Raw genomic sequence first — 26,531 nt, forward strand, 5'->3', positions numbered from 1 at the left:
TCACCCTACAGCAGGTGCAATAGCATACTGGGTGACCCGATTGCAGCTCTCCGTGATAAATGTCGTCCAGGAAGATGCGGGTGAGGTGCTTAACACTGGGGGATGTTTCAGGTTTTCTGTTGAGGCCAATTATTTCTCACACTTGTGCTGCAATGATCTCCTGTGTGTCCCCAGAGTGTGGAGCATTAAGACAGACGGGCACTTTGAGCAGCAGGAAATGAATACACGATAGACGTGATAAATGATTAAATTGAAGCCTGCAGTAACTCCAGTAGATTCGTATTGGGAGAAAATGGGTTCATTGATTGTTGTAAATTAGGATAATCGCCTGGCGCCACTGCTGCCCACTGGTGGTCACCGGGAGTAATGGCGGGTGTTGAACAGCACATCTGTTTCACTTAAACTTCTGCAGAGAATGAGTCTGTGCCAGAGGTGCGCAACCTATCAATAAAGTAGTATATTTATGACAACTCCTTATTTTGTATCAGTGTTACTCCCTTAATACATTGTTGATATGTATTTATTGCATTATATGGCTATTTTTAAATTAGAATGTAGTATGTGTGGCTTGTAATTGTGGTAAAAGGGGTCTTGCGGCCCACTGATTAATTTAGGTGACTCACCACTGGTCTGGGACATTTTATAACATGGATGCAAACGTTTGGTTGGCTAATTAGACACAGAAAAATGATGCATATATCTTCATCACCCTATATCAATCAGGTCTTAACTCCTGTTACTGCGATTGTCCTCTTGTATGTTATATTCAATAAAGTGCAATTGTTTGCACGTCAGATTGCGTGTTAGTTGATGGTTGATGGATGCTCAGCTCTTCCATCTCAGGTGTTCTGCACATTGTCTACTGGTTTTATAACACAGACAAGACAGCACACAACAGCTTTTGCCATTTTATTATATTGCGTTAAATTATTAAGTATGTAAGGAATATACGTGTGGAACCACCATCATTATGCGCTTGTTCCTTTTTATGCTTTTATCGTTTGTGCATTTTGGATTTAGACCTACTGTATAGCCTAGTTGCAGCTGAAGTGTCATGTCTGTACATTATAAGTGGCTCCCCAGCGCAGCTCTTGCATGTGTAGCAGCCGCTGCTCTGCACAGTAAGACTTTACTCACAACACAGAGACCCTGTTCACAAGCAGCGCTGCTCGCCGGTGCTGCGGGTTTGTAGTGTAGACGCCTTTATGATTTTCAATCGCTAACATACAAAATACAAAAGCAAAAGTTACTTATTGACCCTAAAAACAGCAATTCCTTAAAACGCATGTGAAGAATCGGCACAACGACACCCAGCTCAGCAGGACCAATCGTGCATTTTCTGGAGACTAATATTTATTGACTTATTTATTAGATACTGTGAAGCCAACAGGGACATCACGTGTTTGGATGCTGAAACAACAGTAACGACTTTGTGTTGCCCATTCTTTGTGGAGATTTCACCAAATGGAAATCAAACAGTAAAAGGTCCTTTGGTGTTAATTTTCATTGCATTCATATTATTCACCCCCATATCGTTGTTGTGAGAAAAATAATTAGAAAGTCTACTCGAGTTATAATTATTATTTATTCCAGCTCAGCTGTCGGTGTGTTGTGTCCATACTGTACTCCACCTCCTGCAGGCCTCGCCTCTGCGGACACATTATTGCGCACAGCGGCCATCCGCTTCCCCAGGGATAAAAGGCGCCAGTTTTTACAATTGAGCTGATTTTGTTGAACCCACTTTGAAAACCCATTTGAAGCCCAGCTTTTGGGGAACCGCCCGAAAACGGCGATCCCCCAAAATCAGCCGACGTGGCAGAGAACGACCGCCACCGAAACTCGCCCCATCAGAAGCCAGACCCCCGCCTGGGCCTCGATCTGGATTCTCATGGAGAGGCCAGGGGCCACAGGGACTAGAGGCTCTAACTGCGAGCCCTGGGGTTGAAGCTACGCGTAGCCCGCTGAGCCACCACGCCAGCAGAGAGAGACGCGCCTCTTCCCGTGTCAAGCTCTCCTGCGTCAGCCGCTAATTGGCTCATCAGCCGCTAATTGGCTCATCAGCCCCTAATTGGCTCATTAGCCGCTAATTGGCGCACCCCTAGCTGACAGCAGCACCGTGGACGTGTCTGAGGAAGGCAGACGGCGGTGGCGTCACGGCGCAGGCGCGCTGCACTCAGTCAGACGGACTCGCACCGATCGGCGCAGAGAAACGGCGCAGTTTGTTCACATCAGACACTGTCATTAAAGCGGAGTCTGTCTGAGCAGCAGCGGCTGCGCTGAGACGCGTTTAGTGCGCATGTGCAGAACGGTGCTGCCATTGTGTGCGCTGCGTGAAAAGCAACTGTCGACTCGGACAACAACGCGTCTCACGGTAAGTGCGCTCTTTTGGGTCATTAGCTTTATCAGTGTGAACTTTAACAGTATAATAAGAGTAGACGGTTTGAACGTGGTTTCTGTTAGATGTTGCACTGTAGTGTTTCCGTCTCGGTTTATACAGGTTGTTTTCCCACGTCTGTTGTGTCACATGCGGAGGGGCTCAGTGCGCAGGCGCGCTGTAGAGGCGCTGCTGGTGAAGCGGGTTGAAGTCACGGGTGGGTGTCAGTGCTGATCAGATCGCAGCTCCAGACCCTGAGATCCATCTGTCTGCTCTGTCACTGTCCACTGTCCACAGCACTGCATTGCACAGAGCAGCTTCACTGTGTGAGAGAGAGCGGGTGTTCACCTGACCTGCACCTGATCTGCTGGAGGTGGTCGGCACATATGATGTATTCTCTGTTTTTCAGCTAAACAAAATTAATGTGAGCCACTTTGGTTCTCCCTAAATAATATGTACAGCTTGGTATTTATCTCTATATTAATGTATGTCCATCCCAGGAAGGAGGCTCATTTCCCAGCCACACCAGCCCTGGAGCCCCGTGGCAGCAGACCGAGCCCCTCTGGACCCGGACGGTGGGAGCGGGACACTGGGCACAGTCTGCTGGCGCCCGCAGTCCTGCCTGAGCGGCTCAGTCTCTGCCACCTGCACTTTGCCCACAGCGGGCTCTTCGGGCTGCTCTCATACACAAGTAAGACACTCTACTGACGCGCACGGCTGCATTGTGCTGTGTGTTACAAGGACAGCGCTGATAACGGCAGCAGCATCTTCCTCTGTCTTTGTCTCTCAGGTGTCCTGAAGACGCAGCAGGAGCAGCGCAGCGCCTTCCTGGGGAGAAGCGCCGATGTTCAGGAGGCCGAGCCTTGGTGTCGTGTGCCGTGTTGTCCTTGATTAAAGAGCTGTGTGTTCAGTGTGATGCTCGTGTTGTTGGTGCTCCAGTGAGGCCCTATGGACCCCCTGCGAGGCTGTGCCCCCCCACGCCCTGCTGCTCTGAGGAGGCGCTGCACTCACGTCCTGGGGCTGGACGGACACACTGTCAGACGCATGCACTGCTGTAGTGTGTGTGTGTCACACTGAGATGGGCACAGAAAATACACATCTTTACATATAGAATCTAATGTCCTCAGAAATGTAGTGTATGTGTTATAGCAATACCACTAAATATATATACAAAAATAATACAATACATTGTGTATATATACAGTGAGGGAAAAAAGTATTTGATCCCCTGCTGATTTTGTACGTTTGCCCACTGACAAAGAAATGATCAGTCTATAATTTTAATGGTAGGTGTATTTTAACAGTGAGAGACAGAATAACAACAAAAAAATCCAGAAAAACGCATTTCAAAAAAGTTATAAATTGATTTGCATGTTAATGAGGGAAATAAGTATTTGACCCCTTCGACTTAGTACTTGGTGGCAAAACCCTTGTTGGCAATCACAGAGGTCAGACGTTTCTTGTAGTTGGCCACCAGGTTTGCACACATCTCAGGAGGGATTTTGTCCCACTCCTCTTTGCAGATCCTCTCCAAGTCATTAAGGTTTCGAGGCTGACGTTTGGCAACTCGAACCTTCAGCTCCCTCCACAGATTTTCTATGGGATTAAGGTCTGGAGACTGGCTAGGCCACTCCAGGACCTTAATGTGCTTCTTCTTGAGCCACTCCTTTGTTGCCTTGGCTGCGTGTCTTGGGTCATTGTCATGCTGGAATACCCATCCATGACCCATTTTCAATGCCCTGGCTGAGGGAAGGAGGTTCTCACCCAAGATTTGACGGTACATGCGGTGCAGTTGTCCTGTCCCTTTAGCAGAAAAACACCCCCAAAGCATAATGTTTCCACCTTCATTCCATTCAGATGTTGGCAAACTTCAGATGGGTCTGTACATGTGCTTTCTTGAGCAGGGGGACCTTGCGGGCGCTGCAGGGTTTCAGTCCTTCACGGCATAGTGTGTTACCAATTGTTTTCTTGGTGACTATGGTCCCAGCTGCCAGCTGGATCATTAACAAGATCCTCCCGTGTAGTTCTGGGCTGATTCCTCACCGTTCTCATGATCATTGAAACTCCACGAGGTGAGATCTTGCATGGAGCCCCAGACCGAGGGAGACTGACAGTTATTTTGTGTTTCTTCCATTTGCGAATAATCGCACCAACTGTTGTCACCTTTTCACCAAGCTGCTTGGTGATGGTCTTATAGCCCATTCCAGACTTGTGTAGGTCTACAATCTTGTCCCTGACATCCTTGGACAGCTTTTTGGTCTTGGCCATGGTGGAGAGTTTGGAATCTGATTGATTGATTGCTTCTGTGGACAGGTGTCTTTTATACAGGTTTATCCCTTTAAGAGAGTGCTCCTAATCTCAGCTCGTTACCTGTATAAAAGACACCTGGGAGCCAGAAATCTTGCTGATTGATAGGGGATCAAATACTTATTTCCCTCATTAACATGCAAATCAATTTATAACTTTTTTGAAATGCGTTTTTCTGGATTTTTTTGTTGTTATTCTGTCTCTCACTGTTAAAATACACCTACCATTAAAATTATAGACTGATCATTTCTTTGTCAGTGGGCAAACGTACAAAATCAGCAGGGGATCAAATACTTTTTTCCCTCACTGTAAATATGACATTTCATAGTAGTTACTATAGATATGTGTATACTATAGTTTTATACTAGTATATGTACTATACTTATAGTAGTAGCATATATCTACCACTGTTAATGTATATAGTAGTATTAGTGTGTGTGTGTGTGTGTGTGTGTGTGTATATATAATACACACACACAATATGTGTAAGTATTTGCTCTTTCCCTCAGCTCTTCTTGTCTGCACTTGTTAGAGATTATGATGTAGGACTTGTATTTTGTATTAACTGTATGTTTACCTATGCACTTGTGTAATTGTGAAATGTTTTGATCTGTAATGCACTTCTGTAATGCTCATATATTTTTTTAATTTCCCCTGGATAAGAGTGTCTACTAATAAATAGTACATACAGACTTATCAGCTTTTACAATCTAGGATGTAAGACCTTATATATTGCTTACTGTATCTCCTGTACACTTGTGTAAATTCTAAATTTGTAAAATGTATTATGCCTGAACTGCACTGTATTATTATACATTGTATTGCTCTGATATTTTGTAAGTCGCCCTGGATGATCTGCTAAGAAATAATATTAGACACCACTATTACATATGATCTAGTATTGTAGTGTATTTATTTTATAGCATTTGTATATATATTCATTATTGTAGTGTAGATCTATATGCACTATAGTATATTCACTACTGTATATATGTAGTAGTACTGTGGAAATACATTACTATTTATGTACATTGAAGTATAGTAGCATCTATAATACTGTTTATTAAAATAGTGTACACACTATAGTGTAGTAGTAAATATACACACTGGATTGTTGTATTTATGTATATACTATTTTATAATAGTATAGGACTATTTGTGTGTGTGTGTATATATATATATATATATATATTTACACTACTATCAGTGAATGCTACACACTATATTGTAGTTTTACTGTATAGAGACACCACTGTTACATTATATGTACTGCAGTATATATTCCTACACTATAGTGTATATTACAGACATGGACTGCCATTACATCAATGATATATGCACTAGTATAGTACTACTACTGTAGTAGTTTTATACATCACGTATTGTATGCATTATTGTGTATATATACTATAGTAGTTTTTAATTTAGACACTAATATTAATTAGTTGTACTGTATCTGTAATACTATTAGTATACACATATAGTGTAAATCTATACTGTAACTCTAACTCTTATACTAAAAGACTATATAGCCACTACTATTTCTATATATAATGCTACTAAAATATATTCATACTACAATAGTGTATATACACTCATAACATAGTGTATTAGTACATGCATGGACACTACTATTACAGCAATTATATGTGCAGTGGTGTATATATAACACTACTATAATAGTTTTATACATCACGTTATATATACACAATACTAATGTAGTATTAATAACTATACACTACTACTGCATTATATGTTTTGTAGTATATTCACCACTACTATAAGATATAGTAGTATATATAATATATTACCATTATGGTATTGTAGCCTATATATATAATACTATTTTTACACACTAGTCTAGACTAGTGTGTGTGTGTATATACACTGCTGTTATAATACAGGATATACACTATAATATAGTCTATGTAGCCACTACTATAATATATAAAGTAATATATGATTGTATGTATATAAATAATGGTTGTAAAACTAGTGTTATTTATTATAGTATATGCATCTCAGGTATTGCTACTAGAATTATATAAATCTGGTGTAATAGTAGTGTTTATGCATGTTCTAACTGTGTGTGTGTGTGTATATATATATATATATACACACACATACATACACACACTAGCAGGCTACATATATGATACTACTATAAGTGTTATACATATATTAAACTATAATATAGCATACATGTCTATATATACACAATGTATTGTATTATTTTTGTATATATATTTAGTGGTATTGCTATAACACATACACTACATTTCTGAGGACATTAGATTCTATATGTAAAGATGTGTATTTTCTGTGCCCATCTCAGTGTGACACACACACTATAGCAGTGCATGTGTCTGACAGTGTGTCCGTCCAGCCCCAGGACGCGAGTGCAGCGCCTCCTCAGAGCAGCAGGGCGTGGGGGGGCACCGCCTCGCAGGGGGTCCATAGGGCCTCACTGGAGCACCAACAACACGAGCATCACACTGAACACACAGCTCTTTAATCAAGGACAACACGGCACACGACACCAAGGCTCGGCCTCCTGAACATCGGCGCTTCTCCCCAGAAAGGCGCTGCGCTGCTCCTGCTGCGTCTTCAGGACACCTGAGAGACCAAGACAGAGGAAGATGCTGCTGCCGTTATCAGCGCTGTCCTTGTAACACACAGCACAATGCAGCCGTGCGCGTCAGTAGAGTGTCTTACTTGTGTATGAGAGCAGCCCGAAGAGCCCGCTGTGGGCAAAGTGCAGGTGGCAGAGACTGAGCCGCTCAGGCAGGACTGCGGGCGCCAGCAGACTGTGCCCAGTGTCCCGCTCCCACCGTCCGGGTCCAGAGGGGCTCGGTCTGCTGCCACGGGGCTCCAGGGCTGGTGTGGCTGGGAAATGAGCCTCCTTCCTGGGATGGACATACATTAATATAGAGATAAATACCAAGCTGTACATATTATTTAGGGAGAACCAAAGTGGCTCACATTAATTTTGTTTAGCTGAAAAACAGAGAATACATCATATGTGCCGACCACCTCCAGCAGATCAGGTGCAGGTCAGGTGAACACCCGCTCTCTCTCACACAGTGAAGCTGCTCTGTGCAATGCAGTGCTGTGGACAGTGGACAGTGACAGAGCAGACAGATGGATCTCAGGGTCTGGAGCTGCGATCTGATCAGCACTGACACCCACCCGTGACTTCAACCCGCTTCACCAGCAGCGCCTCTACAGCGCGCCTGCGCACTGAGCCCCTCCGCATGTGACACAACAGACGTGGGAAAACAACCTGTATAAACCGAGACGGAAACACTACAGTGCAACATCTAACAGAAACCACGTTCAAACCGTCTACTCTTATTATACTGTTAAAGCTCACACTGATAAAGCTAATGACCCAAAAGAGCGCACTTACCGTGAGACGCGTTGTTGTCCGAGTCGACAGTTGCTTTTCACGCAGCGCACACAATGGCAGCACCGTTCTGCACATGCGCACTAAACGCGTCTCAGCGCAGCCGCTGCTGCTCAGACAGACTCCGCTTTAATGACAGTGTCTGATGTGAACAAACTGCGCCGTTTCTCTGCGCCGATCGGTGCGAGTCCGTCTGACTGAGTGCAGCGCGCCTGCGCCGTGACGCCACCGCCGTCTGCCTTCCTCAGACACGTCCACGGTGCTGCTGTCAGCTAGGGGTGCGCCAATTAGCGGCTAATGAGCCAATTAGGGGCTGATGAGCCAATTAGCGGCTGATGAGCCAATTAGCGGCTGACGCAGGAGAGCTTGACACGGGAAGAGGCGCGTCTCTCTCTGCTGGCGTGGTGGCTCAGCGGGCTACGCGTAGCTTCAACCCCAGGGCTCGCAGTTTAGAGCCTCTAGTCCCTGTGGCCCCTGGCCTCTCCATGAGAATCCAGATCGAGGCCCAGGCGGGGGTCTGGCTTCTGATGGGGTGAGTTTCGGTGGCGGTCGTTCTCTGCCACGTCGGCTGATTTTGGGGGATCGCCGTTTTCGGGCGGTTCCCCAAAAGCTGGGCTTCAAATGGGTTTTCAAAGTGGGTTCAACAAAATCAGCTCAATTGTAAAAACTGGCGCCTTTTATCCCTGGGGAAGCGGATGGCCGCTGTGCGCAATAATGTGTCCGCAGAGGCGAGGCCTGCAGGAGGTGGAGTACAGTATGGACACAACACACCGACAGCGCCAAATAACTTGATGTTGCCAGAGCTGAGATCCGAGCAGGAGCAGAGCTGTGCTGTTCAAAGGACCCGGTCGAATAAATAATTAAAGTCTCCTCGAGCACAACAACGATATGGAGTGAATAATATGAATGCAATGGGAGCTGTGTTCCCAGTAGTGTGTCAGTGCGGAAGCAGCGCCCCCTCTTGGTGTGGGACAGTGTCGGCTGTCTGAGGGCAGCGGCGTTTGCGGGCTGACAGCTATCGATTCGGATTGCTCCAACATCAGATCCAGCAGCCAGGAAGGGGCTCAGACTCTGAAACTGTGTAGCAAGTGAAAGTTTTACTGAAAAAAATTAATCAGCCACCTAGTCGTCCCCACACCTCCCTGTCACAACCATTTAGCCCAACCAAGTAGCCCCACACAGCCCTGCTGTAACTCCCCCTGCAACCCCCAAGCCAGCTCCCAAGCCCAAATAAATGTTAGAAGCTCTGTACAAACAAGTAACAACAAATCAAAGCACAATATATAGTGGTATAAACACCTAGTGACGACAGCCCTGTGCTCTAAATTCATGAGACTGCTGTAGTATGGGGGCTGGGGGGGACTTCTGGGTGTTTCAGGTGCACAGTGTGGCAGGTAAACAGTGTCACTGTCAAAAGGACGTGAAACAGCAACGCCATTTGGCTGAACATTGGCCCCTCCGGAGCTCGATCACGATCATTGAGGGAGCCGAATTCTAGTCTCCTAGGAGCCCCTGTGCCTGGGCCCCGTTTGCCTGGAGTCTGGCCCATCTGGGGAGGAGAGAGGAGGGAGTTGCGGGTCTTTCCTGCAGGACCTCAGTGCAAAGGAGACGTCCCACCCTGCCGCTTCAGCCCTGCCAACGCTGCGGTGAATGATTGATTGCACTGGACCGAGGCATGTTTATTCAGGAGTCACTGTGTCCATCTCCCTCTGTGCCGTCACCTCTGGACTGTGTGTGTGTGTGTGTGTGTGTGTGTGTGTGTGTTTCAGTCAGTGCAGAGGGAGGGCCTCTGTGGCTGTGTGGCTGTCAGACTGAAGGAGGCTGGACTGAGCTGCCTGTGAACGAGCCGGAGACCTGGAGCTCTAGCACGGGGTGGTAACTTCATTTTCACACCTTGCTCTGCTCAGATTCTAAAAGCAAGTATTATTTTCGACTTTCTTCAGTGTTCCCGATTCCTTTGTTTAAACCACTATCAGTGAAATAGAGCTGGAGGACGGTTAGCTTTGTTAACTGATTGTTCTTGCTCTCACATGGTGTTATAGGTAAACAGTTTTTTCTTCTGTGCTTGAAGTCGAGCAAGAGCGGTAAACAGAGCAGACCGGGGCTGGGCCGTGTGGACAGCAACACATTAATGACTGTGCGGCAGAGGGGCTGAGAGTGGAGGGACTGACCCGGTGGGGTGGACAGGGCTGGGCAGCACACTCCATTGATCCAGGAGATTCCTGCCGGGGAGAGGAGACCACAGCCGAAAGTGTGTTAGAGGCAATTCTAAACCTACCTTTCACCACCAGCTACTGTCCCTGGACATACTGGAGCTCGGGACTCTGCCTGCCCGGGTGCGCTGCTCCCATGGAGGAGTCTGTGGTGGTCCTGCTCCCGGGGCTGGCCCTGCTGTTCTTGGGTCTCCTCCTGCGGCTGTTCAGGCTCAGGGTGGCAGCGGCGGTAGGGCGGCTAGGTGCGGTGATTTGGCGTCAGCTGGGGGCTCGGCTGCATTTCCCCCTGGATCACTCCGAGAGGCCCCAACTGATCTCTAAGCCCTCAGCCCTGGCCCGCTACCTGCTGCAGCACTGTGGCTCCCTGGCCCGGCCCAGCCTGGTACCCTGGCCCTGGAGTGACCCGCACATCCAGACCCTCCACAGCCAGGCCTGGCCAGTGGGGGACTCCTCGGGGGAGGTGAGCTTCGCTCGGGACCTCCTGGAGCTGCGGGACGGGGGTGTCGTGGCCCTAGACTGGGCGGTGGCCACCCCAAGAGACCAGGGCAAACCCCGGGCACCCTCAGCCACCCCTTCCATCCTCATCGTGGTGCCCAACTGTTGGGGGGGGCTGACACTGCATGTGCTGCGGCTGTGCAGACTGGCACTGGCGCAGGGCTTCTACCCGGTGGTGTTCCACCGCAGGGGGCAGGGCGGCTGCCCGCTGGTCACCCCAGCTCTACAGCAGTTCGGCGACCCTGCAGACCTGATCGAGGCCGTGTCCTACATCCGCTGCCGCCACCCCTCCTCAGCGCTGGTGGCGGTCAGTGAGGGCTCGGGGGCTGGGTTGCTGCTGTCCTACCTGGGGGAGTGCGGCTCCTCCTCCTACCTCAAAGCCGCGGTCTGCCTGTCACCCATCTTCCACGGCCAGCTGTGGTTCGAGACGCCCCTGCCCCCCCCCTACAGGTGGGCCCTGCTGATCTACCAGAAACTGCAGCTCAGCAGGTAAGAACACATCGGCATCATCCTAGGCCATTGTGTCCGATACAATAGATCCCAGAACACCGGACCCTGAGCTGCACTTCCAGGTTTATATACGAATGAATAGAAGCCACAGTCAGTAGACTTGGCAAGTTTGGTACTCCGAGAGCACATTATAATCCTTTTCTGATAACCCTTCTCAATAAACACTTACATTTCAATGTCAATGCTATAATATTGTGCTTTACAATGTAATGTTGTGGTTTGTTGGGAACTATCATATCCAGCCCTGGCTCATAAATTCAGCAATTGGGAGCCACACTTGATAAGTTAATGGTATGGTGAGAGAGATGGGGGCCATGACCATTTAACTGGGGCAGAAGTCAGAAGGGGCTTCTTATGAAGGCAATGGCAATCTGTATTGATTTCTTGGCTTTGACAAATGTATCCAGTTTAGATCAGCTGATGGTATTAAATGTAGAAGTTGCCAGTAAGGATTTTCGCTCCAGGTGCACTCTGAGCACAGTCCGCCCGCTCTGTCTCTCTCTCTCAGGTATGCCACCACTCTGAGCTCTGTGATGGATGTGGAGGCGGCGCTGCGCTGCTCCTCCCTGCGTGACTTTGAGGAGGCCCTGTTCTGCTCCAAGGGCACTGGGAAGGCGGGGGGCACAGAGCAACCAGCGCCGCTGGACTGGGAGGGGTACTGGGAGAAGAACGAGCCCCTGCGGGATGTGGACGAAGTGGCGGTGCCGGTGCTGTGCCTGAGCAGCTGGGACGACCCGCTGAGGGGGGACCCCCGCACCTCGCTGCCCTTCGACCTCTTCCGGAGCAGCCCCTACTTCCTGCTGGTGCTGACGGGGTGTGGGGGACACTGTGGCCTTGGGGCCGGGGGTCGTGGCGAGCCCTGCTGGAGCCACGCCGCCACGCTGGAGTACTTCCGGGTGGTGGGTGAGTTCCTGCGTGCCGAGGAGAGGGGAGGACTGGGGGGCGGCGGGCTGCTGCCCAGACGCAGGACCAGCACACAGCTGCCCCGGCGGCGGAGAGGCACCGTGCTGAGGAGGGACAGGACCACCCCCACCACCGCGCCCCCCACTGACCAGCCCGACCTGCCTGACCTGTTCCAGTGGCACAGATCCTACACCCGCTGAGCAGAGAGACAGTACCTGCCGAGTAGAGATGGAGGAAAAAGATCCTACACATACTGATCAGACAGACAGATCCAATACTCGGAGCAGATCGGGGAGGGGAGAGAAAGGGGGACAGGTCCTAAATGAGAACGAGTAATGTCTTTCTTTACTAAACCTTTTTAAATGATTTTTTTTAACTCCAAGGTTAAGATGATTATCTTACTCATAAGTTACAAAGGACTGCCTTTTTAAAAATAAAAAATAAAATAAAAACCACACTCTCGGACTACATTTGTACATGCATTTCTTAGAAGAAAAAAGCGATGCCGCAGTGGAGTGAATGACAATACAGGGGTCGGCACACAGTCTTGCCTACTCAGACTAAACCTGTTTATACTTGAGTGATATTCTCTGTAACGCGTGGCAGGATTTTGCCGCTACCCTCGAGATGTAGCACATTGTCATTAAGTGTTGGTAAATCCATGTCGTCGCCTGGGTTGAAAAGGTCTGCTAAATAACATGCCAGCCCCCCCCGCTGCACAGTGGCAGCACGGCCCAGAACGGAACAATTGATCTTGTCCGGCTGTGACGAGGGGACCACTGCCTGTCCCTGGGCCACAGCCAGGACACCTGCGTCTGTCCAGGAGCTGAGAACACCGGTCGATCGGCCCTGCGGGGGACGAGGAGCCAGGCGGCACAGGGAACACGCCAAGCGCCGCGGTCAGACACGTGGGGAGGGCCTCCGTCATGTCCTCTGCTGGGAAATGTTACAGCACACAGGACGAGCAGCTTTGCCCCAATAGCGAGGTTTTTTTCCATGTTGTTTTGAAAAATGCTTTAGCGGTGGCGTGGTAAGGCAGGTTTTGGACCCTAACCCTGCAGCGCTTTCTGTTTAAACAGGAAATGAATCAGTCAACTATTAATCTCGGGATCTCCAAATCAGCCAGGGACACAAGAACGTATCGGAATGGTCCCGATTTTATTCAACACACACAATAAAAGACACTGAGATTTTTGGGTAGGTCTCACTGGCCAGGCTTGAGCACAAGAGGAGGAATAAGAAGTCAGTGGCCAGACGGGAAGGTGACCTATATTTGTACTTGCAGGAAAATGACCCATGACTTTGGAACCCCAGAACAAAGCGTTTCACATGCATCCTCAAGCCAACCGGGATCCTCCGAAACAGTGCGAGTGCCGAGCCCACCTCCCCCGGCTGTAACAGACCACAGCACACACTTTGTACTAAAATTACTTTATTACAGTTGATTCTTTGTCCAGTATCCCTCCGAGAATACGAAGGGTTAATTACAAACAAAATATTACATATGACCCTACATTTTGTTTCTCTGTCTCTCTCTCTCTCTCTCACTCTCTTAAATTCACTTATTTTATTTTTTATTTTTATTTTGTAATCTTCTTTCTGACATTCAGTAACAGTTTTACAATCTATACATTTAATACAGGTTATATATGGATTGTAATGTAATGTTGAACCTGGAGGAAACTAAACAAAACAAAACAAAAAAAAAAAAAAAAAAAAAGAGAACACTGACAAATACACTGTACAGAAACCGTCCTCCCCTGCCCTCCCCAGTCCTAGAATCCCCCCCACCAGCACCTCTCCATTGGCTGGGAACTAGGCAGGGTGTTTGGCCAATCAGGACCCATTCAGTCAAAATCAGTAAACTGTCAAACTCTCTTGGCGTCTGTGCCCAAGCAGCCCCAACAGCCGCAGTACGGCATAGTGCTGGCACTGCTCGGGCACTTTCATTGGCATTCTCAGCTTTCAGAAACATTTGGCATCTCAATTACTCATGTGTGTGTTTATGTATAATATATATATATACATATTCATACACATATATGTATTAAACTCTTAATTAAGAAGCAGTTGCGTCATAACAGAGCGTCAGTGACATAGATGTTCAGATAGAAGCAAACTGAGGGCTTTGACAATCTGCTCTGCCAATAAAAGCACAATGGCAAATAAAAATATTAGACTTCTTTTGGTAATGTTTTAACCCTGAAGGAAAGGAAGTTCCATACAGTTATTACTCTCCACTTCTGAGGTCACAAGACATGCAGAGACCCTCAGATACAATTCTGTCACTTTAAACACTTATTACCAATTCGTTATCCCATTTTTGTAGGATAACAAATTCCTAATGTTGAAATGGATATTAATGGTAATTTTTGAATTAATGATCACTGCTGTAATTGCATAGCAGGACCCTCAGAGGTTTTAAATAGGGGACGTCGGCACACTGCTATTAGTGGTTTCAAATCTGCAGATTAAAACAATAAAACTAGAAGATAAAAAACATTAAGAGGATACACTGGGTACTGTTGGCAACAGAAACGACCAAAACATAATAATCAATAAATAAATGAACACATTAAAACGACCCTGATGTGATCTGTTCAGTCTATTTGAATTAGATGGAACTATTGTTTTTTTTATATAAGGAGACAAGAAATAGTTGGATTCTGATTGGCCAAACCACCTTACCTTCGACCTGCGGACTCGGTCGGCTGCCCGCTGACATCACTGTTCTGCAGAAAGAAGGGCCGAGTTCATTTCAGCAGGAGGATGGGAATTAGGAGGGCGTGGTGTTCAAAAAGAGAGTGGGGATGGTAGATCACCTAATTGGTAAAACTATTAAACCTCTCTCAACCTACTCCCTCCCGCCTTCCTAAATCAAATTAAAAAACAAAACAAAAAACAAAAACAAAAAGGGTAATTTTATTTATCTTTCCGGTTTTGGTGCACAGGGGCTACAACAGATTCTTGGCCAAAACAAAGGAAATGGTAGTAGGAGTAATAATCACAATCATAATGATAATGAAGCTGGTGAAATAAAGAAAAAAAAAAAAGATAATGAGGGGAGAGAAGAGAGAAACCATGAAAGCAGTGACGAAAAAGATGGGAAAAAAGTACATTAAAAAAAAAAAAGTGTGGATAACCTGATGATGAATAAAAACGGTGTCTTGCCAAGGCAGTGCGGGCGAGAGAACGAAAGACAGAGCATGAGGGAGTGAGAGCAGGAAGCGAATGGTGGACCTGCAGAGTGGAGGCTGGCAGATACAGAACCAGCCGGTGGGGTTAGCCTCTCAGAGGGAACGTCTCTCTCTGTACAGACTACATCATATACAACAAAGATTTTTTTTGTTTCTTTTCTTTTTTTAATATTAATGTTAGAAACCAAGTATTTATGTATTTTTTTCTCTTTTGTTTAATGTCTTCACAATACAAGCAGTTAATTTTGATTTATTTTTTTATTTTCTCTTTTTTTTTTTTTAATTCTAAATATACAATATAAACATTTCCTATACACCCCACCCAAAACTGTCTGAGACTTTATATATCCACATCTTTCCCACGTTAAACCTCTGTGTAGTTCTTTAAAATTTAGTATAATTTCTCTGTTTTACATGTTCTAACAGCGCCGTGCTGCGTGTCCTCCTGGTCTCTCTGGACGCAGCCCGAGGTGTGGAGGACAAGGGGTGGTGGGGGAGAATGGCAGGGGCATCGCAGGGGCAACAGCAGCAACACCCACCCACCCAGGAGAAGCACTGTGCGGCCACGCCCTGCCGCACCCCACCGAGGGCAGGGGAGACACGGGACCGAAGGGCGGGGGAGGGGAAGGGAAGCCACTGCCCGGGGAGGGAAGAACACGCCTTCTGGAGGAGAGCTCTGCCATCACGCTCAAATCACTTTACTCATCACTGTTCTGGAGAACAAGGGCGACCTCGGCCTGGCCGTTCCACTTCAAGTGTGTGTACCAGCTCATCCTTATCGTTTCAGTGATCAGCAGCAGGATCAGTGGAGTAACTGGAGGTTAATGAAGCACATTAAGTACTAGTCGGAGTGCTGTTGTGCAAGGGAACAGAACGAAGTGCCGAGGTCGCCCGCCTTGACCTAGAGCTGCCCAAAGTCCTGGCTGAAGGCCGCGGGCTGGGAGACAACCTCACTGTGATCCTTCACCTAAAATGATAGCAAATGTTTCAGAGCAAAATCTCTCAGTGCATAGTGATAGCCGACAGCCATTATACACGTCCATCTTCTATGGCAAGTGAAAGGCGGTGCAGTCCGCATGGAGCACGCCTTTCAAACTGCAGTGAACCTGCTTTACTTTTGGCATTTGCAATAATACTTTCACTTTGGCATCTTAATCTTAAATTTCAAATGTAGTTTTCTTTAATATACTCTAGTGTATGGAATCACTGTACATGTATACTGCAACTGCATCATGTTTCATAAAGGAAGCTTAAATAAATATGCATCTTTTTATTTTCTTTCTTTCTTTCTCAATTACCTTATTGCCAAACCTGCTTGCTTTTCCAAATATGGTCTTTATTTACACACGCTCTGTCTGTACACACAAACACACACGAGACACAACCTCTGGCCTGGATTGCACCGACCGCCACTGCCTCCCTGTGCTGGACAGAGGCGGCGTATCTGGGACACACAGCTGTCACTGATAACAGCCCACTTTCCCTTGACAGCTGAGGACCGACAAGCCTGCTACAAGACTGTTACAATATTAACCAAATGGTCCTTGTGGATGTTCCTCTTTCTCCAGTGCTTCACACCCCACTGAGTCACTGGAGAATGACCGGCCCTAATAGCTTGCTTCCTCCTCGCAGTCTTTAATTCAAACAGATATGACGTTTGGCTCTTACAAGGATGAAACACATTGGTGGTAACCGCAGAAAAACGCTCAGTTTAATTTATAGATAGGAAAATGAAATCATATAAGCCGAATTCAGCACATCCATGCATGTCAGTGACTCACAGATTATTGATCCTAAGCACAGTAAGACATCATGGCACTATTCTTGACATAGGAAGCATTTAGTGAAATGAGAGGTTATTTTTTAAAATACTGCAGCTTGTATGATACAGAACATGCAGTTCTCTCCCCAGCAGCAGACAGAAATCAGCCAGACTGACAAATATCCGACTTCAAATACAACTGCAAAAAACGCAACCCCCCCCCACCCAGCTTTGGCTACAGTTCCTATACTCCCAAGGTCACATGACTGATGACCTTCCACAGAAACAGCGAGTCCCCGTTCCAGACATGGCGTTATCTACCTACCAGCGCACCTGCCATCTCCCTCTCTAAAGCCTGTCCTATTAGAGCTCTACCTTGCAGCTGTACAGGGTTTAGCTTTTTTCCACTCCATCATAACCTGCTTCAATCCTTCAATAACCGCTCCGAAACACCATCGCCAACCAACCCATCTACAAACCCCTCTGCTCAACAAGCAGAGCTCGCTGGCATCCAGCAGACCGGTACTTTCCACTTCCCGTGCAATTCCAGTCACCGATGTCTTCCTCCATGGCATACTTGTTTGTTTTAGCCCATGACCAGCTCCAGGGCAGTCCAAACCCCCTATTCCCCCTGGGCCCTGAGAATACGTGTTTATTCCCCCTTGCATCTCTACTCCGTGTCCCCCTCTCTAAACCCACGGCTGTAAATATGCTTCTCCTGACTTTCAGACTGTCTAAAGTGCTTCTGTTTGGCTGCAGCGTGTCAAGGCACTAGTTAATATTCAAGGAGGGCTTGTTACAGATTCCCCACTTCATCTACACAAGCGCTACTCCACACTGCCGCGCACCTACACACATGTACATTGTATAAAACATTTAATCAATCTCCCTCGTCTTCAAATTGTGCGGTCATTCAGTTTATGCACCCATCAGATCTTTCCCAGCTTCTACCTTTTGGATTGTGCTTAAAACTGGCCCCCAGCTCTGCCTGGGATCAAGCCAATTGTGGTTTTATTTGAAGTATTATTCCATTACCTCTTATTAATGCTAAACATCAGAGTGCCTACTGTTGCAACAGTAATTTAATGCATCCTCTCTGACCAAGAGCTGGAGCAGTGCAGTGTTTTTAATTTGCTCCCTACAGATTGCCGGGTCCGGTACAGTGTGCACACAACACTTCTGTCTGCCTTTCCCTCGTGGCTCAGGGAGTGCTTTTATTGGTTTATGTTTTTGGCAGAAAACAAAACAAAACTAATCACTTGGCACATTGATGCTCAGCTGCACGGCACGTGGGCTGGAAACCCAGTCAGCGCTTGCGTGTGCTTTGGCTGGGGTGCTGCACTGCAAAGCCGTGAGCAGCAAAGAAGAACGCATTGCCGGGTCTCTCCTCAAAGTGCTTTGGCTGTGATGAGCGGCCCAGGACCCCGCAGCTGGCTGTAGAGTGAACGTATGGTGTTCCTAACCCTTACGTCTGTGGCGTGGAGTAATATAAAGAAGAGCTGCACAGCGCTGCACCCTGGGATTGCTTTGTCTTTCCTGTTCTGATAGGTGGGGAGAAACGCTGTGGTGTCTGAGCTGAGAATGTGGCAAAAGTGTGGTGAACATGGCGTCTAGAGAAGTTAATTAAGTGGGGGGGAGCACCTCAATGAGACTGAAGGTCTTTCGTTCCGTGTGACACCCATCAGCTGGTTTGTGGGGGGACAGTGCTGGGGTGGGGACTATTTCGTTGAAGCCCCTAGGGAAAATCCCTTTTTGGCACAAAGACTAGCTGGTTTGGCCGTCTCTGTCATTGTAGTGCCTGAGTGAGTCTTTCACTGGCAATTAATTCATTAGCACCTTCTCTTTCTCTACATGGGAAAAATCACCTTCAACAAAACTGAAGAATTAAAGGCTGATGGTTTCTACATATAAATTCTCCTCCCTATTTGACAAATCAGAATTCTGAACAGCGAGGAGTGAAATGTTTTGGGAATTTAGCCCTTAGTGTTTTAATTGACTCATATCCTTAAGATGACTGGACTTGGCTAAGGCAGTGTGGGGATAAGAAATGTGCGTTACAATCCCAGCTGTGATCAGAAAAACTGCAGTGCTGTAACTGTGTAAGTGTAACGTGTGTTACTGTAGCGTATTCCGGACTATAATGTACTCACATTTTAACGTGTCATTTTAGATGTGAAGACGAGAAGAACCCCAAAAAGAAAAAGTAAAAATGCAGAACAAATGGGCAGGGTTTAAATGAAGGAAATTCATCATCTCCCATGAGGCCGGGGGGGGACAACAAAAAAACTGTTGTAAGATGCACTAATCCAGCTGTCCCTCTGAGCACTGCCAGGTCAGAGCAGCTGTAGCTTTGAATTGAGGTCTTGCGAACAATGCTGCTCCACTGAGCAAAACTGGCCAGCTCTGAACGCCCACCGGATTAAACTCACAATAAAACGCCACAGCATGTAAGACGGCAGACAGACCGGGGGTTCGGCCTTCTTCACTCAACAGAACTATAAAACACAGCTGTTTTGATCAGAAAGCCTAAAATAAATTCTCTATATATGTAAAATCCACCTCCCCAAAAAAGAAATGCCGTTATTTAACAAATGCCATATTTAACTAAATATTTACAGTTGGTAATGGTGAACTCCTCACAGCAGCTGTTGTTCAGTAACAGGGCCGGAAGGATGATGTCACCCTGAAGAGAATCCTGTCGCCCTCTTCTCCTCCTGTCAGCTATGGGCAATATTCCCACAGCGGCAGCACGGCTCCTTCAAAATGCCAACACAGACCGGCATTCCAGTGCCCTTTGCCGCCACCGTAGCACAGCCCAGTTGGCAGGTCCGTCCCCCCAGGCCGAGACGCCAGCTTCCGGCCCTCCTAGTAAAGCACTCCAATCCGATTGCAACTACCCACTCAGACCCCTGCCAACACAGCTTGCCAGCCACGGCGGGCACCAGACCCCCGTCTCCTGGCTCCCAACTCACTGGCAGGGCTGAAAAGGGAAACCAAACCGCATTCCACCACCCCTCCTCTCTGGCACGGACGCTGGAGAAGGAAGTTGGGCATGTTTTCACAATATAAATGGCCGATGGACACAACTGCCAACGCACGTCTGCCGCCTGTTTCTCTTGTGCTGCAAAACCCTGGACAAGGCTGGGTTTCTGGTTGCTGTGCCTGATGCCGTGAGAGACGCACTTTAAAACAAGTGCCTCTAACAGCCCCGAGTCGGAGAGGGAGGCCTGGCGCTGGACTCCCTGCCGGTGCCAGGGTCTCACTCTGGACTCTGGAGATGTCCAGTCCAGCCTACAGTTAATACACGGCTCATATGGTTTGATTAATACAAGAAATGTAAAACCTATTGTATTTTATAATCTCTCAATATATATAAATATATAAAGTGAACAATTTTAAATCAACTATAAAAAAAAGATACATCCAACATAGTAAATAATTATATCAGTTAGTTGAGGGCATGACTTTGGAATAAAAAACAGACGTTTCCGTGGTTCCTGAAGGACTGTGCTCTGCCCTGCCTGCTCTACACATCTACTGCCCTTTGACTCCTGGGGAAAAAACACCGCAACTCCCTGTGCCCTACTGCCACACATCGACAGATGAACAGACGAACAAGAGCGAACGATCAGCAGCTCAAAACCTAAGATGCTTCGGCTAGCCTGAAGGATTCTAGGGAAACACGGGACATTAAAATCAGTTAAAATATAAATATAACTTAAAATGCTCACTCTCAGATGATGTCTGCAGTGAGTCACTACCACTAAAATAAAGTTTGGTAGCAGCAGGTTCGGACAGTGAACTCTCAGTCCCTCAGTCTCGCGCCCGGATGGCCCAGTTGCTGGTTCCACAGACCCAAACAGCCTCCCCGAATGGAATAGTAGAAAGCACAGGACTATGGTAAACACAAATTTGAACTGGTCTTTTTTCACCGTGAAGGCATACAGATTTGACTCTACTCTCCAGACAGTGGCTTCTGTGCAACAGTAGGAAAAACTTGGGCAGTGGCTTCAAATACATATATTTTTTATATTTCTGCATATGTACATATATATGGGAATGTATGTGTGTGTACAAACACACACAGACACACACATATATATGCATGTATATATACATACATACAAAGATATTTAATAACAATTCACCATAGGAGAAAAATAAAAAATAAACATTAAAAGTATATGTCCATGGGCCATAACAGCCAGCAAGACATATTCACAGAGCTGCTAACTGGAGCTTGGGTTCGGAGGTCATTATCCTGATATGGTGCATTGTTTGTAAATCATCCCTGCGTGTCTCTGTATATAAACATATACATAAATATATAGTATTATGATCTGTGTGTCTACAGATGAGTAGATTGTTCAAAAAACAGGACAACAACAGTGCCTATGATTTGAGCAATCTATATCCATCACACCAACACACAGGGAGCGGATGACAGGAAGGGAGAGAGGAGTCGCTCGGCCCGTCAGTGCCGCCCCGCGCCCCAGGTCTCCCCCTCAGTGGGCCCTACCCTCGCGGTGCAGTCCGGCTCAGTGTGCGGCGCTCTACGTGTAGGACAGGTGCGACCCGTTGGATATTTGCGAGGCGATGCTGGTGCTCCTGCTCATACCCTGCTCACTGCGCCCCCCGGAGGCAGTCCGCCGCAGCGCCTGGGGGCTGTTCCGCACCCCCATGCCCCCCCCACCCCTTGGCACAGCTCCCAGGGGCCCCGAGGAAGGGTGTCCCCAGGGCTGGGGTCCCCCTCCCTGCATGGCGTGGCCCCATGCCTGTGGGGGGCCCCCTCCCTGGCTAGACCCCGAATGGTGGTGGTGGCCGTGGTGCCCCCCGCCACCCCAGTGCGGCCCCTGGGAGCCAGCCGGGTGGTGGTGGTGGGCCCAGCTGCCGGGGGCCCCAGGGAAGCTGTGGCTGAAGGCCTCAGGGGACAGGTTGGACAGCACCATGTTGCTGAAGCCCAGACGCATGCTCTCCGAGTCGAAGGCCTCGATCTCCCGTGCCTGCCGCTCCAGCAGGCTGCGTATTCGCTCTGAGCGCTCGTTCTGCAGGGCAAGCATCTCCTCCTCGATCTGGGGACACAGAGGGACACAGAGCGGCTCACTGATGTGCCAGGGAGGGTTGTAAGAACTGAGAAAGGGAGGCTGACTTGGCTTAGGGACAGGCATGAAGAACAGGACACTTTAAACAAGACAAGGTGATGTGAGCACAACACCGAAAGCAAAAGAGAACAGAAAGGAAAGGGCCGAGGGCTGTCCCCACAGGTCACCCTCCTGCTCTGTACCTTCTGCTCGAGGAGCGCCCGTCGCAGGGACACCCTCTGCTCCAGCTCCTTGCGCTCGCGCTCGTGCTGCGCGTCCGTCTGCATCTTGATCTTGCTCTGGTAGGCGTTGAGCAGCTCCAGCTCCTGCTGCAGCTGCATCTTCAGCACCTGGCACTCCGCCTCCTGGGCCTCATCCAGACGCAGCTGCGCGGGGAGAGAGGGAGCACGTCAGGGCGGCCACAAACACCAACCACAGCAAAGGAGCCCTTTAGAAAAGACCCTCAAAACAGTGTTTTACAGTAACCCCCCATGTGTGGAGCAGTCGGCACACACCACCCCTCTCCCTGCAACTCACGGCCTGTGTGGACAGCATCTCGTTGATCGAGTGGTCATACTGCTCAGCCAGGATTGCCAGCTTGCGCGTCTGCTCCTCCTTCAGCCGCTTGAGCACGGCCTTGTGGTCGCTCTTGGGTGTGGTCTCCAGCAGGTGGTTCCTGAGGGCCTTGTACTGCCGTGTTTGGATCTTACAGGTGTCCTGGAACTGCTTCTTAATCTGCAGCTCCTTCGACTGCAGCACAAACACACACACAATGAGACTTTCTAAAGCCTAGGCGCTCTTTCTTTTCAAATACTTTTTTCCCTGTGGAAAGTCAAAAGGGAATAGTCTGAAGTGTACAGTGGAATAGCCTAGAGCTGTGTTATTAAGGGTTAGGTTTCTTTTGCAGTTCTGCCTACGACATCACTTCCTGTACCTTGAGGCTCTTGGGCTGCTGGCGGACCTCCATGACGTGCTTGCGGCGCAGCTCGCGCTCGCGCCGCTTGTTGTACTCCAGCTGGTTGGTGAGCTCGGTCTGGTGTTGCAGGCGGATCAGCTCGCAGCGCATCTTCTGGATGGTGTTTAGCTGCCGGAACTCCAGCTCCTGCATGGACTCGTGGTGCCGCAGCAGCATGGCATGTTCCAGGTCCTTCTGGGTCTGCCGCTTGTTCAGCTCCTGTAAGGGACAGACAGAGGAGTGAGACTCGGTGAAGGAGAGCAACCCGAGGGGAAGATGGAGACAGAGACCGTAAAGGAGAGCTATCTCAGGGAGAGAGATGTACACAGCGAGGGAGACCGAGAGGGAATGTAGGTGTCTGAGGGGGCATGACTGGGCCAGTGAACAAGTGTGCGAGATCAATACGGACTATAAGATAAGCTCTAACAAGCCTCCGGAGAAAGGAGCAGAGGGGCGAGGGCAAGAAAGAGGGCCAGGGTGCCGACAGCTTACCTCTCTGACCAGGTCCTGCTCCACGTTGTGCCGTGCGATGAGGATGCGCCGCTTGAAGCGCCGGCACTCCAGCTCCAGGTACTGCCGCTGGCGCCGCAGCAGGTTGGCCTCCTCCTCTGCCTGGAAGTGCTGGAAGTTCTCCTTCTGCTTGGAGAGCCACTCCTGCTTCTCCTTCTTGGGCGTCGACTGGTTCTCGTTCAGCTCCTGAAGGACAGAGGCAACACAGGGAAACACAAACGCACGCACACAGACAGACCCCAGTGTGGAGAGAGACAGATGCACACAAATACACACACACACACAAACGGACACAGCAAGTTAGTCAACTTTACAGCACTTCTGAAGAATACAATCTGTCTGACCTGCCACCACCTGCCGGATCAACGCATCCAGGGGTTTGGCGCTGAATTCTCGCCCTCACCGCAGTGTCTTACGGTTCTTTTTCATTTCATTTTTCTGTGCAATCAAGTCTACCAGTGTTTGGTGTAGAACGGGGGGGGGGGGGGGGGGGTGAGCGTGAAGTACCAGCGTACCTCTTTTAGCTGCTCCTTGCGCAGCTTGTACTCCCGCTTCTGGGACTCCAGGAAGCTGTTCAGCTCCTTCTTCTGCTGGCCCTGGATGTGCTGTTGGAACTTCTTCTCATCGTTGGCAAAGGTCTTGGCCTGCAGATGGGGGGCACAGGACAGGCAACGCTCAGAGCACAGCCTTCGGCACAGAGGAGATTAGGAAATGAACAGGAAGCCAGTGTGATCGGGGGGCTGCCGTGCATATGAAATCTTGTGGTGTTTTGGGTGAGGTCCGAGAACACAGCACAGGTTTGACGCAGCTGTAATTAATTGTGCTCTCAAGACTGTGGTGATTTGGTGCCAGATGCGTGTTTGATGTGGCAAGATGTGGGTAGAACAGTGAAGTCTCAGTGCCCACTGGCGTGCATTGTAAGAGTCACAGGGATGGGGCGCTGAGATCCTGCTGACGGGGTGCGTTTGTGGCTCAGGGTGCCGTCGGTGCCACAGCGGCTAGGCGGAAAGAAACAGTGCTGCCTTAGAAGTGGTGGATTGGGGCTGAGAGCAGCGTGTCTGTGACAGCGCTGTGGTTTGGAGAAGTGTGGGTGTGGATTGTGTGGTGCCGTGTACAGCGTGTGTGTGTTTATAGAAGAAAATCAAATCAAAGTACTGCGCTATCAGGAGTTTTTAGTCTATTACTGTAAAAATCCGTGTGGAATCAGTTTAGAACATTCACCACAGGTTTGCACCTCAAAACACCAATACATCTAACCTGGAGCTCAAACCACTAATATGATACCTTGCTTTTTTTGGCATATACATTAAAGTGAGGCGTCTAAAAATGGCGCCAGTTTGTCTGCCAGCAGGAGGAGATAGCTGTGTGTGGCGTGGGGCCATGCCGTGCGGTGGAGTGGCAGGAAAGGAGAGGGGACGGTGGTCCGCTTTACATCTTTCTCCATGGCAGCCTGGTGCTTCTTCACCAGCTTCTCCATCTCAGCGGCGAAGTTGTTCCTCTGCGTCTCCAGCTCCTTGTCCAGCCGCAGGCGGTGCTCGTCCATCTCGGCCTTCAGCTTGTTCTCCAGGGCCATCAGGTGCTTCTGGTGCTGCCGCCGCATGCGCTTGTACCCGGACATCTGCTCCCGCAACTCGGAGTCCTGCTCGTGCTCCTGGATCTGACGGGTCACCTGGGAGAGGGGTGAGGATGGGGGGGTAGGTTAGATTAGGCTGCAGGAGAGGGAATTGGAGAGACGAGGGGTGGAGCAAGGCCCGTGGTACTCACCAGTGAGGCAGTGCGGATGGTGGCGAAGTGCTCCCGGTTGCGGTAGTGGGACTTATGCCGTGGGGTCTGTGCCGGAGGGGACTGCGGCTCTGTGGGCCGGCTGTGAGGGTCGGGGTCGTCGTGATAACTCTCCTCCTCCTGGCAAAACACAGCAGATTGGTTACACACTGCACAGCGTGAGTTGGTGGATGTGGCGTTTACACTCGAAGTATCTCGCCACAGGAGCCTACAACACTCTCCTGTGCGCTTCACAGTACACACGTGTGCAGAGCTGGGACTGACCGGCTTGAGGTGGATGACGGAGCTGTTGGACATCACCGTGTGGTCTCCCTCCATCATGTCCAGCTCACTCTTGTCATCGGCGGCATCCGGCAGGCTGTTCACGCTGCTGCTCTGGCTGCTGGCGCTGATGGACATACTGGGGATGGACTGGTTACTGCCAACGCTGTTCACCGTGCCCGTCCGGCCCGCGCTGTGCTCAGGCTCCTGGGGGAGGAAGTGGCAGAAAGAAAAGGAAAGAGATGGCAGAAAAGAGTTACCTTTGTTAATAAACAGTAAACAAAAAAAAATGAAAGCACATTTCTGTACACAAACTGCTAAAGAATCGTCGTACCTCCTCCTCGTCCACGGCCTCGGCGGCCGGTCCGTTGTGCGCCTCTTGGAACAGGATCTTCTTCATCTTGCGGTACTGCAGGTTGTCCAGCTCGCGCACCGCATCCTTGGTGCGCAGGATCAGGTCCATGAGCACCGACTCTGGCCGCTCACGCTGCACAAACGCGTGCTGCCGACACAAGGGGGAGACGATGAGCTCAGCATCGCAACGGCAAACCAGGCCATCTCTCGCCCCTGCACTGACACCCACTCGCTGTCACAGCGGCTCAGTGTTCATACTGATCTCACACAGTCTCTACTGCTCTTCAAATACATTCCAACACTTTTGTTTGTCAATGAAACCAAGATAATCAATGAAGCTCATACAGGCGGGTAAGGAAGGAAAAGCCTTCTGTGGGACCTTTTGATTACAAAGAGAACTTTTGGTGTGGTACTATAATTC

The 26,531-nt window shown here is 48.8% G+C and overlaps 2 protein-coding genes and 1 long non-coding RNA gene across 3 annotated transcripts in view; 1 reads left to right on the top strand and 2 right to left on the bottom strand.

Annotated features, from left to right (window-relative positions):
• Positions 1-6,947: 6,947 nt before the first annotated feature.
• LOC136717918 (uncharacterized) lies at positions 6,948-8,338 on the bottom strand. The gene is made up of 3 exons (XR_010805245.1): positions 8,091-8,338; positions 7,397-7,587; positions 6,948-7,297 (listed from the first exon to the last, which is right to left on the bottom strand). It is a non-coding gene; the product is annotated as an uncharacterized LOC136717918 (long non-coding RNA).
• Positions 8,339-9,894: 1,556 nt separating this feature from the next.
• Positions 9,895-12,674, top strand: LOC136718270 (protein ABHD15). Its single transcript, XM_066695953.1, has 2 exons — positions 9,895-11,284; positions 11,814-12,674. Exons 1-2 carry the CDS (start codon positions 10,437-10,439, stop codon positions 12,406-12,408), a joined length of 1,443 nt encoding a protein of 480 aa, XP_066552050.1. The 5' UTR covers positions 9,895-10,436; the 3' UTR covers positions 12,409-12,674.
• Positions 12,675-13,623: 949 nt separating this feature from the next.
• taok1a (TAO kinase 1a) overlaps positions 13,624-26,531 on the bottom strand; it is a 38,979-nt gene continuing 26,071 nt past the window's right edge. Inside the window, exons 11-20 of the mRNA XM_066695952.1 lie at positions 26,091-26,258; positions 25,760-25,963; positions 25,478-25,615; positions 25,146-25,382; positions 24,229-24,357; positions 23,696-23,899; positions 23,183-23,422; positions 22,786-22,998; positions 22,452-22,634; positions 13,624-22,239 (exon numbers count right to left, since the gene is read on the bottom strand). Of these exons, the coding sequence (XP_066552049.1) occupies positions 21,721-22,239; positions 22,452-22,634; positions 22,786-22,998; positions 23,183-23,422; positions 23,696-23,899; positions 24,229-24,357; positions 25,146-25,382; positions 25,478-25,615; positions 25,760-25,963; positions 26,091-26,258 (2,235 nt within the window). The 3' untranslated portion in view covers positions 13,624-21,720. The remainder of the gene's footprint in view (positions 22,240-22,451; positions 22,635-22,785; positions 22,999-23,182; positions 23,423-23,695; positions 23,900-24,228; positions 24,358-25,145; positions 25,383-25,477; positions 25,616-25,759; positions 25,964-26,090; positions 26,259-26,531) is intronic.

This window comes from Amia ocellicauda, chromosome 22 (genome assembly GCF_036373705.1).
Source record: "Amia ocellicauda isolate fAmiCal2 chromosome 22, fAmiCal2.hap1, whole genome shotgun sequence".
In the NCBI taxonomy this organism is placed as follows: Eukaryota; Metazoa; Chordata; class Actinopteri; order Amiiformes; family Amiidae; genus Amia; species Amia ocellicauda.